We start from the raw sequence: 16,871 nt of genomic DNA on the forward strand, positions 1-16,871 counted from the left end.
CTCTCTCCGCTCTTTCTGATTGTTGGTTGATGTACTACAGACCATAGACCATTTATCCTGGACCGCCAACTAGCTCTCTCTCCGCTCTTTCTGATTGTTGGTTGATGTACTACAGACCATAGACCATTTATCCTGGACCGCCAACTAGCTCTCTCTCCGCTCTTCCTGATTGTTGGTTGATGTACTACAGACCATAGACCATTTATCCTGGACCGCCAACTAGCTCTCTCTCCGCTCTTCCTGATTGTTGGTTGATGTACTACAGACCATAGACCATTTATCCTGGACCACCAACTAGCTCTCTCTCCGCTCTTTCCGATTGTTGGTTGATGTACTACAGACCATAGACCATTTATCCTGGACCGCCAACTAGCTCTCTCTCCGCTCTTTCTCTCTATTACGAGGTAGCGGCCTCTCGCATTTAGGAACCTACGCTTACATGGCCTTTCAGAAATCAGGGGGATGTCATATCCGGTGTCGATTGTAAACATGGACGAAGTTGCTGAGGTAAGTTCTGAAAATGCTAAAATAAACTCAGCTAAAGTGCATATGGAACATGTTTTTCGATGAGTTTTGTTAAGTTTAGTTTGGAGTTTTGGAAAATCCAGTTCATTGTCACCTCCCATTGTCACAATTAACTGGAGCGTGCTTTCTTTTCACTGTCTTCGAAACTGGCCTTTCAAACCGGACGCTAAGCGCCCCTGAAAGTCGAGCGTCGTAACCTTGAAGGGTCACGTGACGAGTTGGCGGTCCAGGCTATTTGGTCTATGTACACACATACAGGAAAAAGAACAAACTAAGGACTTTAACTGTGAAAGGAGGATAGCACCAACCTGACTTGCTGCGACACATTTCATCAACAAAGGGAAGTAAGTGGGACATGTAATAGAGTAAGTGCTCTTAATGCATCCAACATGGGACATGTAATAGAGTAAGTGAGATTTATGTGGAACTTGGCACCTGAGAGAATAACAAGCATTGAAATGAACAAGCGACTTTCATCCTTGCTTTTACAGGGCTGACATTCACGTGAGAGTGTTTGCTTTGTTGACAAATGACAACGAGGCACAGTATAAAATGGTCATTTTTATTACACACAACTTTACTTAACTATCAACATTCTAAATATTGGTATAAAAATATGTCAGAATCAAACAAAAATTTCCAAAAAGAAATATTTAGTGGCTAACAAGACTTCATAGTTCCCAATAGGAAGCACACTCTATATAAAAACAGCATATGTACAGAAGCTGATTTCAAAACTCAAACGACTTTATTTCTTAAACCATAAATTTAATTGTTAGTAGTCACTAACCCATTTTCTGTCACCTTTAGTGCTGATAGAGATAAAAACTACAATGACCAATACAAATAAAGACATGGTGATTATGTCATCTGTCAACGATGGAATCAACAATGTGCAGATCAGTGATGCTGGCATTGGTATTAGACATGAAATCATTTGCATTTGAAATTCGCAAGATTACATATATTTTCAAGCAGAAACCGTACAAAAATGGAATTCAGATCAATGTCGAAGCTCTACAAATATCCCCCCCGCCCTGTATATTTTCTTTTGATCATTTTGTGGTTGTTCATTATTGATCCCATTCATTTTGGTATATGATGCAAGATTTACGTATAATAACTTCTCTATGGCTTCAAATGAAACAAAAGGATGCATTGTAATGTTCTAGAAAAGAAATCAACTGAAGGATAAAAATGAGGGTAAGAAAAGTAAATACTGAGAAGACTTTTGAAGTTATGTTATGTTATAAAGTTCTTTGTTATACATGGGCTTGTTCTGAACAAACAAATCTCTTTTATAGCAACAGATGACAGCTCAGTACAGAAAACTGTGCTTTAAAATGTTAGAGATAACTCTTTTTTTTAAGAAAAAAAAGCTCTGTACAATTTTTCACTTCGTCACAAAAATGCTTCATTTTGACTCGATCAGTCGTATCGGTGTGTACGCATCGTGATATAACCATGCAAACTGGTCTCACCATGGAAACTGGTCTCACCATGGAAACTGGTCTCACCATGGAAACTGGCCTCACCATGGAAACTGGTCTCACCATGGAAACTGGTCTCACCATGGAAACTGGTCTCACCATGGAAACTGGTCTCACCGTGGAAACTGGTCTCACCATGGAAACTGGTCTCACCATGCAAACTGGTCTCAAGACACTGATTTGGCCATGCAAAAAACATATGATATGTATCCAGTTTGCCCATTGCTGCGATTCAAGTTCAAGGTCACTTGGATTGATGTATGAACGTTGAATTACTTAGGTGAGAGAAGAGCAAAAGATCTGGCTTTTCTTAGCACATATCACACAATAATGTCACACCGTTTCATCTATGAGTTATCAATAATGTCACACCGTTTCATCTATGAGTTATCAATAATTGCACACTGTTTCATCTATGAGTTATCAATAATGTCACACCGTTTCATCTATGAGTTATCAATAATGTCACACCGTTTCATCTATGAGTTATCAATAATGTCACACCGTTTCATCTATGAGTTAACATCTTCATTGGATTCTTTGTTGAGCACAAGGAGGAAAGAAAGGTCATTAACAATAATAACTAGCTGATAACAAACTAAAAGCACCGAAAAAGCAAAGTGTACATCATAATTATAAGCTCCAAATAAAAACTAAAAGATGAAAATAAAATCTGCATGATCAGACTGGAATCAGTGTGGTAGTTCAGAGTGTACAGATATTCCTTGTGACATTCACCATTAGAAACACCATTCTTTGATATGTATCTATATAGACAATAGGATGACAAACCATAGTTTGATATTTATAGACAATAAGATGACAAAAGTGGTTGTTATGTAGTTTTAATTTCACTCATACACATCACACACTCTTTCCAATGAAGCTTTTGTCCAGCTAGGCAGAAAAATCACAGACAAAATCATGAGAAACTGATATGCATCGTATGTTTCAATGTCAATTATGGCGACACAAAATCATGTACTGTACACTATAAAGTCCTGCCAAGCATCGGTCACTTTGTTTCTCCTGCACACTCCCTGGACACTGTCCACAACATTGCTAGCACACTCCCTGGACACTGTCCACAACATTGCTAGCACACTCCCTGGACACTGTCCACAACATTGCTAGCACACTCCCTGGACACTGTCCACAACATTGCTAGCACACTCCCTGGACACTGTCCACAACATTGCTAGCACACTCCCTGGACACTGTCCACAACATTGCTAGCACACTCCCTGGACACTGTCCACAACATTGGTAGCACATTTCGCTGGACTGTTCCGGTCATTACAATGTCACTGGTTTGCATGCTGAACAAACAATCTGAAGTATGCTTGGGAGGTAAAAAAAACCCACCATTTTGTTTATTAGGCTTGAGCATGAAAGATGAATCTGAAGTGTTTTAAAATTACTTCCCTGTGAAAGCAATGATTACCAGTAACCATGAAATATCGAGGGCGAAAAATGCAGTGCGTATTAATGCTGCTTACAGAGAAAATAACTTACACCCTTTGCATGCACAAAATGAACTTGATCTGATGAACATACCAAAGAGACAAACATCGTAACATTCACTTGTGCGTAAAACTACAGTTCACATTTATGGTTGAAACCTGGATAAGCATGACAACATTGTTTTCAATGTGCGCAGTCTGTGGTTTGTTTTAAAATATAAAATGTGGGGTATGAATTCTTTGTTTTTAAACAAGAAAAGAATTATACCTGTGGAATGTCATACAAATGTAATCAACAAAACTAATAACAAGATTTCTGTATCAAAGCAAAGTAATAGCAATCATACTTTATGTCATGGATATATATATGATGAAAAAGATGTAAACTGTAAACTCAACTCAAGTTTTATAATTTTCCCTCCCCCCAAAATTCATCAAAGAGTCGAAAATTAAATCAATATGCTCAACACATCTGACGGCAGTGATCATTTACAAAAGAAAGAGATAATGATAACAGAAATGAGCTGTGGGAATATTAAGTAGAAGAACACAACAAATTCTTGGTCCAACACCCGGCAGTTTTTAGCTGGATCTGGGAATTCCTTTTCAACATCATGGAATGAACAACCTTTGTGTCAAAATTAATAAGGATATCATTTTTAACAGAAACATGCTGATCAATCTTTTATGGTCATTTCTTTTCAAAGTTAAATGTATATACAATCTTGTAGCGATTGGGCAATGATGAGCCTGTTGGTGATTATTATTATGATCAAATTTCTTTGTGCACCCATTCAAAATTCTCTCTTGCTTGCAAATAGCAGTACATAATCTCTCTCTCTTTCTCTCTTTCCCCCTCAATCTGCCTTTCATTCTTTCTCTCAACCACACACACACACTCACGTTGACATCAAAATGCACCCTTACACACACACACACACACACACACACACACACACACACACACACACACACACACACAACCAATCATAGTGATTCTTCTCTCAACACCGTCAAGGCTACTCAGGGTCTTGCCCCGCACCGTACATATCGGCAAGCTTGGCAAACTTGGGCCCCCACTGGTTGAGATAGTCGTAGTCCTGGCTGGTATCGGAGCTGCTGGATCCCAGGGAGCTCAGGCTTCCCGCCGTGCTACCGTTGCCCTCGTCGTCAAAAGCGATGAGCGTGTCGTAGGGCGGGGCTTCCGGGTCCTCGTCCGCGTCACCCATTCGGTCATGCAGAACATTGCCCACATCAGGTCGGTCATCAGGGACGGCACCTGGAAAATCAGACCATTTGTAGGTGTCAAAACAAAGGCAAACACCACGGAAACCAGTTTTGCTCATTTCTTCATCAAATTTTCGGCAGCCTGTCGCCGGTAATGTACATTTTGCAAGTGTGTGAGTTTCAGTATTCTCTGAAACAAGATATTTGTTACAGTGGAACCCCCTTTTCAGGCCTCTAAAATATGTGAGAACATCGGGACTTAAAACAAAGGGAGGTAAATTTACAGAGGTTACGAACAGAATGTCTGAAAAACTGGGTCTTAAGAGGGAGTAAGACTTAAAAGTTTTTAAAAAGTTAATTTATTTTGTTGTTGTTCGGAGGTTTGACAATTGACTAACAAATCAAAAAGTGTTGGGATTTAAAACAAAAATTAAATACTCATAATGGAATTTTTTTAGTATTGGCTGTTCAGCTTGCATTGCTATTAGAGAAATTAACTTTGAGCCTTTAAAAAAAAGATACTGAACAATATTACATCGTATCATTCATGTATGCAGAAAAAACACACAAGCATTCCAAAATTGAGACACGCGTACACACGCACACACACACACACACACACACACACACAGGTGTAAGAAGAATGACTTACTTCGTCCCAGGGGCAGAGCAGATCTGCGCGGCATGTCTCCCGGCGGCTTCATGGTCTCACCCACAGGATTGGGCAGCTTGGCCAGGTCGAAAGCGTTCTGATCTTCCTCACCTGAATAGGAAAACATTCAACAGACGTCAAGAAACATTTGCAATTGTTTGTAATACTTTATGTTTATATTAATTTACAAAAATGAATGCATGACAAATACAGGCAATCAGACAGACAGACAGACAGACAGACAGACAGACACACACACACACACACACACACGCACACACACACATTACCTGCTCCCTCTTCATCATAGTAAATGACGTTTTCTCTGATGTCATAGTCTGCGTCATCATCCACGAAAAACTTGTCGCCGTCGTTTGCCCCTTTGCGCTTGTACCAGGTGACCAGGAGGAACGCCAGCAAAACCAACACTGCACAAATAGCAATAGAATAAATATGGTGTACAATTAATATACAATACAATAGATATGCTATACAATGCATATACAATACAATAAATATACTATACAATGAAGGTACAATACAATAAATACATGTACTGATACTATACAATGAATATCCATGTACACTGAATACAATAGATATGCTATACAATGCATATACATGTACAATACAATAAATATACTATACAATGAAGGTACAATACAATAAATACTGATACTATACAATGAATATACACTGAATACAATGCTACACAATGAATACACACTGAATACAATGCTACACAACGAATACACACTATGTGATGAAAGAGGGGAACATGGGGTGATGGGTGGAATTGGGATTGAGGGGTGGTGATGGGTGGAATTGGGATTGAGGGGTGGTGATGGGTGGAATTGGGATTGAGGGGTGGTGATGGGTGGAATTGGGATTGAGGGGTGGTGATGGATGGAATTGGGATTGAGGGGTGGGGATGGGGGAAAGAGGGGGGGTGAGCAGGACTGGTGGCATCATGATGCAAGCCACATGTATGGATGCAGTGAATCTTTTTAATCAGCTTATTCTATAGTGATTTGCTTTGACAGCAACTGATGAAGATCAGAGAACACAACTAGAGAGTAAAGAAGAAAATCAAAGAGTATTCTTTGTTACACTATGAATCAGGTACTGCAGCTTTGTTCGCTAGAGTTATCAACAGGCATCATGGATATGACATCTTCAGTCAGATAGGATGAAGAGACGGTCAGGGAGGTAAAAAGACAGGAATGCACACAAATAGGTCATGACAATGCATTATTCAACCTGAAACCCATAAGCTGACTAAATGAGCCCTCGGAGGCTAACTGCAAGCTGTTGCAGGTCCATAATAGTAATGATCTTAATGAAAAGCCTCCATTGCACAAACTATATCATATGTAACCGAGTGCACGAAGCACGGCAGACAACTCTGCAGAGTTTGCTGTAAAGGGTGATGCAGTAGTCTCCCTTTCACATGTAGAATAATTCTGTGCTCTACATGTCTACTTACACACTATGACGACGATGGCGACAACAATGGCAGCGATGGTGCCACCAGCAATGCCGACAACAGGATCGTTGTCCCCCTCGGTGGGGTAGATGTTGCAGAACTGGCCTTGCCAGGGGATGAAGGATGCACAGTCACACACCACCGTGCCGTTGTCCAGTTGACACGCTGCGTTCTGGAAACAGGGGTTGGGAACGCAGTCTGAGATGCACGAGTCAGAGTTGTCGTCTGGGTGGTATCCTGGTGCGCACCTGTCAACAGTGTAACCAGTGATTTAGCCAAACAAATGAAATGTTTCCGATGACAACTGGGTCGGAAGGTCGGCTACTTTTTTTTCATAAAATCAATATTGAAGTCACGTGTTTTTTTAAAAAAGTTTTGCTATTTACACTGTCACATCCTTCAATCTTACTTATTTCTTAACAATCTATACAAACCCAAAACCAAGAATGACTTCTGAACCTTGACCTACTTAGGAGCTGGAGGGTTCAGGCAAGAAGTACAAATCTTACAACATTTCTTGTTCCTTCAAAAGCTACATAAACCCCAGACCGAGAATGACTTCTGGACAAAAAATGGACGTACGAGCACTTGTGCCTTCCCCACAAGTTGACGCATTCTTGACCGATAGGACACGGGGGTACAGGAGGAGGAACACAGCCGTTAGGGTCCGGACAACCGTCGTTAACGTTCTTCTCGTTGACATGGTTAGCGATGGTGCTCTGTGAGTTTTCCCCGGCCTTCATCGGCATCCACTCTTTGTTGAGGCGCACGTCCTGCACGCATGCTGGTGACGAGAAAGACGTGCAGTTAATTCTAGATGTCAAGACCATAAACATTTTTCCTTCTACAGCTCTCATGCAACACCATTAACAGTGTAGAGAAAAGTTCATCAGATGATAACATCACAATTACAATGGAACACCCCATAAAAGCCCCCCCCCCCCCACCCCCCCGATTTCAGATTTCTTTCAGATTTGTGTTCATAGTCTCTGTAAATTTACCTCCATGTTAAGACTCCCTCTTTTTTAAGACCTGATTTTCTCAGATTTGTGGAGCTCTTAAAGGGTGTTCCCTGTAGCATGTCAGGCAAAGCAGGTAGTGACCACAAACATAGCACAGGCAAAGCAGGTAGTGACCACAAACAAAACACAGGCAAAGCAGGTAGTGACCACAAACAAAACACAGGCAAAGCAGGTAGTGACCACAAACATAACACAGGCACAGCAGGTAGTGACCACAAACATAACACAGGCACAGCAGGTAGTGACCACAAACATAACACAGGCACAGCAGGTAGTGACCACAAACATAACACAGGCACAGCAGGTAGTGACCACAAACATAGCACAGGCACAGCAGGTAGTGACCACAAACATAACACAGGCACAGCAGGTAGTGACCACAAACATAACACAGGCACAGCAGGTAGTGACCACAAACATAACACAGGCACAGCAGGTAGTGACCACAAACATAACACAGGCAAAGCAGGTAGTGACCACAAACATAACACAGGCACAGCAGGTGGTGACCACAAACATAGCACAGGCAAAGCAGGTAGTGACCACAAACATAGCACAGGCAAAGCAGGTAGTGACCACAAACATAGCACAGGCAAAGCAGGTAGTGACCACAAACATAGCACAGGCAAAGCAGGGAGTGACCACAAACATAGCACAGGCAAAGCAGGGAGTGACCACAAACATAGCACAGGCAAAGCAGGGAGTGACCACAAACATAGCACAGGCAAAGCAGGTAGTGACCACAAACATAGCACAGGCAAAGCAGGTACAGTAAAACCTGCGAGCAAAGGACACCCTTGGGGAACCTTGCCACTGTCCTTTGTACAAAGGTGTCCTTTCTTTTGAATATGAATGCGCAGACATTTTTTGGGAAGAAAAAACCCAGCCAAATAGTTTTATTCTAAACTGTGCATTACATGTAGTCATACAGAAAGTGACAAAGAAAACAAAATCAACATGCAACATGTATGTACAAAACCAGAATCAGTCTGGCTTGGTTCAGACGCACATCTTCAGAATGCTACTCAAGTTCATGACAGCTGTCAGCATTTCAGGGTGAACGGAGAACGAGCAAGAGAGAGAACGAGCGAGAGAGAGAGAGAACGACTGAGCGAGAGAGAGAGAGAGAACGGAGAACGAGCGATAGCGAGAACGAGCGAGAGAGAGAGAGAGAGAGAGAACGACTAAGCGAGAGAGAGAGAGAGAGAGATAGAACGACTGAGCGAGAGAGAGAGAAAGAGGTGCAATCGGTTTCTTATCTGAAGCAATGGGCCATTCACGGGAATATTCTTTGATCGAGCTCTCGAAAACCACTCGAAGAGTTCGCCGTTCAATTTCTTTATCACATCGACTCTTTCTTCTAAAGTCAGAAATTTCCGTTTTGACATGATGAGACCGCGATCGACGAAGGATGAGACAAAGATGCATCACAGTACAGAAAGTAGAAACCCTAACTTGTTTTTGTTTGTGAGTTCAGTTCAATTCACGGCATCGACCAATGAGCGTGCACCATACAAAAAATCAATCTTTCAAGTGCTGTCGTTGGCTTACAAAATAAGCTTCTCGCGCGTTCACATCGCCAGCGAGATTGTATTTGCAGAACCAAGATGGCGGACCGTTGTTGACAGGTAACGAACCAAATCGGGACCAAAAAAGAGTGTCCGCGTCCGCGCCTTTGAGGTGTCCGCTCTTTTAAGGTGTTTTTGAGTGTAAAATACATCCGTCCTCACTTGAAGTGTCCGTTATGCAAAGGTGTCCGCCGAATTAAGGGTCCGCTGGATGCAGGTTTTACTGTAGTGACCACAAACATAGCACAGGCAAAGCAGGTAGTGACCACAAACATAGCACAGGCACAGCAGGTAGTGACCACAAACATAGCACAGGCACAGCAGGTAGTGACCACAAACATAACACAGGCACAGCAGGTAGTGACCACAAACATAACACAGGCAAAGCAGGTAGTGACCACAAACATAACACAGGCAAAGCAGGTAGTGACCACAAACATAACACAGGCAAAGCAGGTAGTGACCACAAACATAACACAGGCAAAGCAGGTAGTGACCACAAACATAACATGAGCAACATGTAGGTGGTGGATATGAACATTGTGTTTGATTCAAAAATAAAACAAAACTGGTTCACAATAAAGAGAGACGATTGAGGCTGGAGATTTGGGTTTTTTTAATTTATAATTTCAGCTGCTTGACAAAGAAGCTTTGCATGTTTCAGCTAGACTTTATGCTTTAATACAGGTTAAGAACAAAAAGAAATTTGTATTTTTGATGCAGAGTAAAATATTAAGATAGCTGAACATTTGAAAATTTACAATTTTTTTTTTAGAGAATGAGTAATAACAGGCCCGTTTTTATGCAATGAATATGAGAGATACTCACTGTCAGTCAGATCACGGTCAATGACCTCAGCGCCCTGTGGATTGGTGACGATGGCTCCAGCATACAGCGGTGAGCTGGTGTCTAGCGTCATGTAGATGTTCTCGTCGAGGCCGACGCGGTTGGAGGCATGGTTACGACCTTCACCGTCATCCAAGGTCAGGGTGGCAAGATGCATGACCCGTCTAAAGCGTGCCACGTGCCACTGGCCGTTACTGGCGTCTGTCTGGTTAAGAAGGAGCATCCTCTGCCCGTCACCCAGGTTGTACACAGCTTGCAGGTGGCCGTCTTTCAGCTACCCAAGAAAAAACAGAGGTGATGAAAAATTGTTGGCTTTTTCTTTTGAACAAGTCATGCACAATTTCATGATACAGTTTTGAATGTGTGTGTAGGCACAGCCACATGCACATATATATACTCACAAACGCACATATTCATGCCGCACCCACACACACACACGCTTGCACCCACATACACCTGCACACACACACAAATGCAAGCACACGTGTATGCACACACACAAATGTCCCCCCTGCAAACGACAGAGATGATAAGAAAATGTAATCCCATCCCCTAGCTGCTCCTCTGCCCTCTTAAAAAATGCATGCAAGAACATACTCGAGCATATCCACACACAACACACACGCCCAGGCTCACCCCCCTTACACACACACACACTCACTCAACCCCCCCCCCCCCCACTCACACATGCCAACCCCCCTCCACACACACACACAACCCCCCGCCCCACACACACACTGCTCACCTACAGGATGACGCTCTTGGTGTTGCCCTGGGTGGACGTGGTGAAGAGCACCCCATCACGCCCTCCCCCCCCCCCCCCCACACACACACACTGCTCACCTCCAGGATGACGCTCTTGGCGATGCCCTGGGTGGACGTGGTGAAGAGCACCCCATCACGCCCTCCACCCCACCCACCCACACACACACACACACACTGCTCACCTCCAGGATGACGCTCTTGGTGTTGCCCTGACTAGACGTGGTGAAGAGCACCCCATCCCGGTCCCAGGTGCGGTACATGAGCTGCACCTCCAGCTGGCTGCCAGGTGTGGTGCTGGCGCTCTTCAGCGTCCACTGCAGGTAACTGCTGACCTTCAGGTCCCTCACTGTGGTGGCTGCACAGAGAAGACAAGAACTGTGTCATTCATTTTACTGTAAGGTGGGCTACTGCAGGTAACTGCTGACCTTCAGGTGCCTCACTGTGGTGGCTGCACAGAGAAGACAAGAACTGTGTCATTCATTTTACTGTAAGGTGGGCTACTGCAGGTAACTGCTGACCTTCAGGTGCCTCACTGTGGTGGCTGCACAGAGAAGACAAGAACTGTGTCATTCATTTTACTGTAAGGTGGGCTACTGCAGGTAACTGCTGACCTTCAGGTGCCTCACTGTGGTGGCTGCACAGAGAAGACAAGAACTGTGTCATTCATTTTACTGTAAGGTGGGCTACTGCAGGTAACTGCTGACCTTCAGGTGCCTCACTGTGGTGGATGCACGGAGAAGACAAGAACTGTGTCATTCATTTTACTGTAAGGTGGGCTACTGCAGGTAACTGCTGACCTTCAGGTGCCTCACTGTGGTGGATGCACGGAGAAGACAAGAACTGTGTCATTCATTTTACTCCAGGGTGTGATTAGGCGGTGGGCTACTGCTCTTCAGCTCCAAGCAACGCATCGCAAGGCATCGCAAGACATCGCAACACATGATGATGATGATGATGATGATGATGATGATGATGATGATGATGATGATGACACAACGCAACGCAACGCAACCCAACCCAACCCAAGGCAACGCAACGCAACGCAACGCAAACGCAAACGCAAACTCAAACAACACACACACCTTACAGACACAAGTGGCCTGCTGGGGTGTGAAGGACGCGGTACACACACTCAACTCAACTCAACAACTCAACTCAACAACTCTACTCAACAACTCTACTCAACAACTCTACTCAACACAACGCAACGCAACGCAACGCAACGCAACACAACGCAAACGCAAACGGAAACTCAAACCTCAACCTCAAACACAAACTCAACACAACACAACACAACACACCTTACAGACACAAGTGGCCTGCTGGGGTGTGAAGGACGCGGTACACACACACACACACACACACACACACACACACACACACACACACACACACACACACACACACACACACACACACACACACACACACACACACAGTACTGACCAGTGCCACAGCCGCTGCCCCTCCAGCCAGGCTTACAGACACAGGTGGCCTGCTGGGGTGTAAAGGACGCGGTACAGACCCCGTTAGTGCCACACGTCGTGCCACAGATCTCGTCTTCCCGGGGACATCCGTTCTGGCCTGACGGCACGCCGGGGGTGGTCTTGTAGTGAAGGTCATAGTACTGCACACACACAATGTGATGGTTGGACAACCTAGCTCTCACCTCTAGCTCCACCATGGCATGTTTTCTTATATCTATCATGTTTGGCTCAACATTTTCCCAACAACAATCAGATTTGTTTAGACACCCTGATAACACCATAGGGGTAGGCTTATAACGGATGTCATAGTACGTCTGCAGAGAAACCTTTTACAGGCTAGTAAATATGTCACCTGTATGATGTTTTTGTTTATAATTATGTATAATTGATTCTAAACACGCGAAATAGATTTGAGTGTGTTTCAAAGACCTTAACAGAAAACACATGCTGCAAGCTGATATCAAGCATGCTTTCACAAGATCTCACCTTGGTGTTGTGAACAAGGTTCTTGATGCATCCATTGAAGCCCGGTGCGGTGACGGAGGTGGGGAAGCCGGAGGACCGGCCGCCCACACTCAGCAGGTTGGCCACGTTCAGAAAGCGGTTCTCGCCACCTGTGGTGCTGTTCACTCTGCACGGGCTGATGTCGGGCGCCACGCCTTCTGAACCCGAGCCTGCCACCATCGCGCAGTCATCCACCATCATCTCCACAAACTGCACAGGTATACGGTAGCACATGTGTAAAGAAACCAAACAAAGTGGATAAAAAGGGAACATTTTCACTATAGCTAAGCTAGTGTCCCAAATACAAAATCAGAAGAAAAAAATAATCTGAAAAAAATAATGGGCCACTGCATTACAGTAGCATGTGTTTTAAGGTGAGTCAATGATTGTTAGTGAGGCAGCAATGATGGGAGTAAAGACTGAGGAAAGAGGAACTGGAGTCAGGCTCAATGTGAGGTGTTCAGCATTTACAAGTACTTACACACCACACCAATGATGACACAAACACAGACTGTACTGAATCTATGCACACTTTCACACCACACCAATAACACAGACTGTACTGAATCTATGCACACTTTCACACCACACCAATGATGCCACAAACAACACAGACTGTACTGAATCTATGCACACTTTCACACCACACCAATGATGCCACAAACAACACAGACTGTACTGAATCTATGCACACTTTCACACCACACCAATGATGCCACAAACAACACAGACTGTACTGAATCTATGCACACTTTCACACCACACCAATGATGACACAAACAACACAGACTGTACTGAATCTATGCACACTTACACACACACAATGATGCCTGGAAAGAGATCTTACCTTGCCCTTTCGGATGATGTCGATTTTGTGCCACTTGCCATCAGCCAGAGAAGTGATGACCTGATTGTTGCTGAGGTCACGGCCGTTGAGGGTCAGAGTGGCGGAGCCGCTGCCGTGGTCAATGCTCAGCCTGGGCTGACCACCCAGCAGCTCCAGGGCGATGAAGTCCGTTGGCTGCTGACCGGTGGGTGCTACCAGTGGCCCGTTGTACAGCAGTAAGCCATCGGCCTGACAGGAAAGAAAGGGTTAGGCAAGGATTGTTTATACCAAGTTTGTTACAGACCAGCAAATATTCCATTGTAAGACCACATGATGAACATGACCTTGTACACACATCCACAGCCACAAACACAAGCATGCACATGATGAACATGACCTTGTACACACATCCACAGCTACAAACACAAGCATGCACATGATGAACATGACCTTGTACACACATCCACAGCCACAAACACAAGCATGCACATGATGAACATGACCTTGTACACACATCCACAGCCACAAACATGCACATGATGAACATGACCTTGTACACACATCCACAGCCACAACCACAAGCATGCACATGATGAACATGACCTTGTACACACATCCACAGCCACAAACATGCACATGATGAACATGACCTTGTACACACATCCACAGCCACAAACACAAGCATGCACATGATGAACATGACCTTGTACACACATCCACAGCCACAAACACAAGCATGCACATGATGAACATGACCTTGTACACACATCCACAGCCACAAACATGCACATGATGAACATGACCTTGTACACACATCCACAGCCACAAACACAAGCATGCACATGATGAACATGACCTTGTACACACATCCACAGCCACAAACACAAGCATGCACATGATGAACATGACCTTGTACACACATCCACAGCCACAAACACAAGCATGCACATGATGAACATGACCTTGTACACACATCCACAGCCACAAACACAAGCATGCACATGATGAACATGACCTTGTACACACATCCACAGCCACAAACACAAACATGCACATGATGAACATGACCTTGTACACACATCCACAGCCACAAACACAAACATGCACATGATGAACATGACCTTGTACACACATCCACAGCCACAAACACAAGCATGCACATGATGAACGATGAACAATCAAGTAGAAGTGCAACGTCAAGGCACTGCATACCCCAGCGATAGACACCTCTCTCTCTCTCTCTCTCTCTCTCTCTCTCTCTCTCTCTCTCTCTCTCTCTCTCTCTCTCTCTCTCTCTCTCTCTCTCTCTCTCTCTCTCTCTCTCTCTCTCTCTCACACACACACCCACATCCCAAGTTATACACACTCACTCACACGCACTCACTCACTCTCTCACACACTCTTCATGCACACAAAACACACCCCCATACGCACATATAGACAGACGGACATACACACCTTTACAAACAAACACACACACATACACTTACGCACATACACACACCCACCCACTCTCTCTCTCTTTCTTTCTCTCTTAATGAGTCTTATACAAACAGACACACACACACACACACACACACACATGTACATACGCATGCATGCACGCACGCACGCACACACACACACACACACACACACACACACACACACACACACACACACACACACACACACACACACACACACACATTGACTCACACAAATCTCATACACACAAAACACACACTCATACGCACATATGCCTTCATTTCAAAGCGTGTTGGAGTGCATTCAGTTGTCAAACTCTGTGCACATTTATTACCCAACACACGCTACACAACAGCAAGTGAAAACACAACAAACTGATCACATGCTAATTATTCCTTCTCTTCCTACCCTGTTCAAGGACCAAGGACAGATTGTAAGAAAAGGCCCAACCTTAAATCTTTATCCTTGTAAAATAAAGTTCTGTCTCAGTCTCAATTCAAAGCAAGTTTGTGATTTAAATCCCTCCAGGTAAATGTGCAGGATACTAACCTGGGTGGTGATGAACTCGATAGAAGTCTCGCTGTCTTCGCACTGCTCCAACGAGGCGTAGAGGGCGTAGCTGCTCCCGTCAAAACTGTGCCGCAACTGCTGACATCTCGGGCCGTCAAAGTCAGGTGGGCACTGGCACCTAGCATCACACACACATTTTACGAGTGTAATTGAAGAGTTGCATGCATGTTTAAACACCCACTAACACTCTCTCTCTCTCCCTCCTTCTCTCTTTCTTGGCATACAAAATGCAGGTCATCCAAATAACTTTCAACTTCACTTGAACATTACGATATTCCAACTCTAAACTTGCTAACACATACATAGGCCAGCGTCCACCTATATTGGTACTAAAAAGACTTGATCTGAGCGATGTGTGTCAACAACAGACCACAAGTAAAAGCAAGACCCCCACAGAGGGAACCAATTGAGTCATCCTTATATTCTTCTTACAAGTAACAACAGTAGCAGTATCTCTCTCTGTCTCTCTCTATCCTTCTTACAAGTAACCGTAGTAGCAGTATCTCTCTCTGTCTCTCTCTATCCTTCTTACAAGTAACCGTAGTAGCAGTATCTCTCTCTGTCTCTCTCTATTCTTCTTACAAGTAACCGTAGTAGCAGTATCTCTCTCTGTCTCTCTCTATCCTTCTTACAAGTAACCGTAGTAGCAGTATCTCTCTCTGTCTCTCTCTATTCTTCTTACAGATTGTAAGAAAAGATCTAGCTCTAAATCTCAATCCTTGTAACATAAAGTTCAATTCAATTCAATTCAATTCAATTCTTACAAGTAACCGTAGTAGCAGTATCTCTCTCTGTCTCTCTCTATTCTTCTTACAAGTAACCGTAGTAGCAGTATCTCTCTCTGTCTCTCTCTATTCTTCTTACAAGTAACCGTAGTAGCAGTATCTCTCTCTGTCTCTCTCTATCCTTCTTACAAGTAACCGTAGTAGCAGTATCTCTCTCTGTCTAGATGTCTCTCTACCCTTCTTACGGA

General features: G+C 43.9%; 1 protein-coding gene across 1 annotated transcript in view; it reads right to left on the reverse strand.

Annotated features, from left to right (window-relative positions):
* Nucleotides 1-1,073: 1,073 nt before the first annotated feature.
* LOC138959333 (neural-cadherin-like) overlaps nucleotides 1,074-16,871 on the reverse strand; it is a 77,299-nt gene continuing 61,501 nt past the window's right edge. Inside the window, exons 29-39 of the mRNA XM_070330765.1 lie at nucleotides 15,878-16,016; nucleotides 13,883-14,110; nucleotides 13,018-13,245; nucleotides 12,491-12,671; nucleotides 11,227-11,399; nucleotides 10,262-10,553; nucleotides 7,426-7,627; nucleotides 6,844-7,091; nucleotides 5,648-5,785; nucleotides 5,358-5,468; nucleotides 1,074-4,757 (exon numbers count right to left, since the gene is read on the reverse strand). Coding sequence (XP_070186866.1) covers nucleotides 4,498-4,757; nucleotides 5,358-5,468; nucleotides 5,648-5,785; nucleotides 6,844-7,091; nucleotides 7,426-7,627; nucleotides 10,262-10,553; nucleotides 11,227-11,399; nucleotides 12,491-12,671; nucleotides 13,018-13,245; nucleotides 13,883-14,110; nucleotides 15,878-16,016 — 2,200 coding nt within the window. The 3' untranslated portion in view covers nucleotides 1,074-4,497. The remainder of the gene's footprint in view (nucleotides 4,758-5,357; nucleotides 5,469-5,647; nucleotides 5,786-6,843; nucleotides 7,092-7,425; nucleotides 7,628-10,261; nucleotides 10,554-11,226; nucleotides 11,400-12,490; nucleotides 12,672-13,017; nucleotides 13,246-13,882; nucleotides 14,111-15,877; nucleotides 16,017-16,871) is intronic.

The sequence above is a fragment of the Littorina saxatilis genome, linkage group LG1, assembly GCF_037325665.1.
Source record: "Littorina saxatilis isolate snail1 linkage group LG1, US_GU_Lsax_2.0, whole genome shotgun sequence".
Lineage (NCBI taxonomy): Eukaryota > Metazoa > Mollusca > Gastropoda > Littorinimorpha > Littorinidae > Littorina > Littorina saxatilis.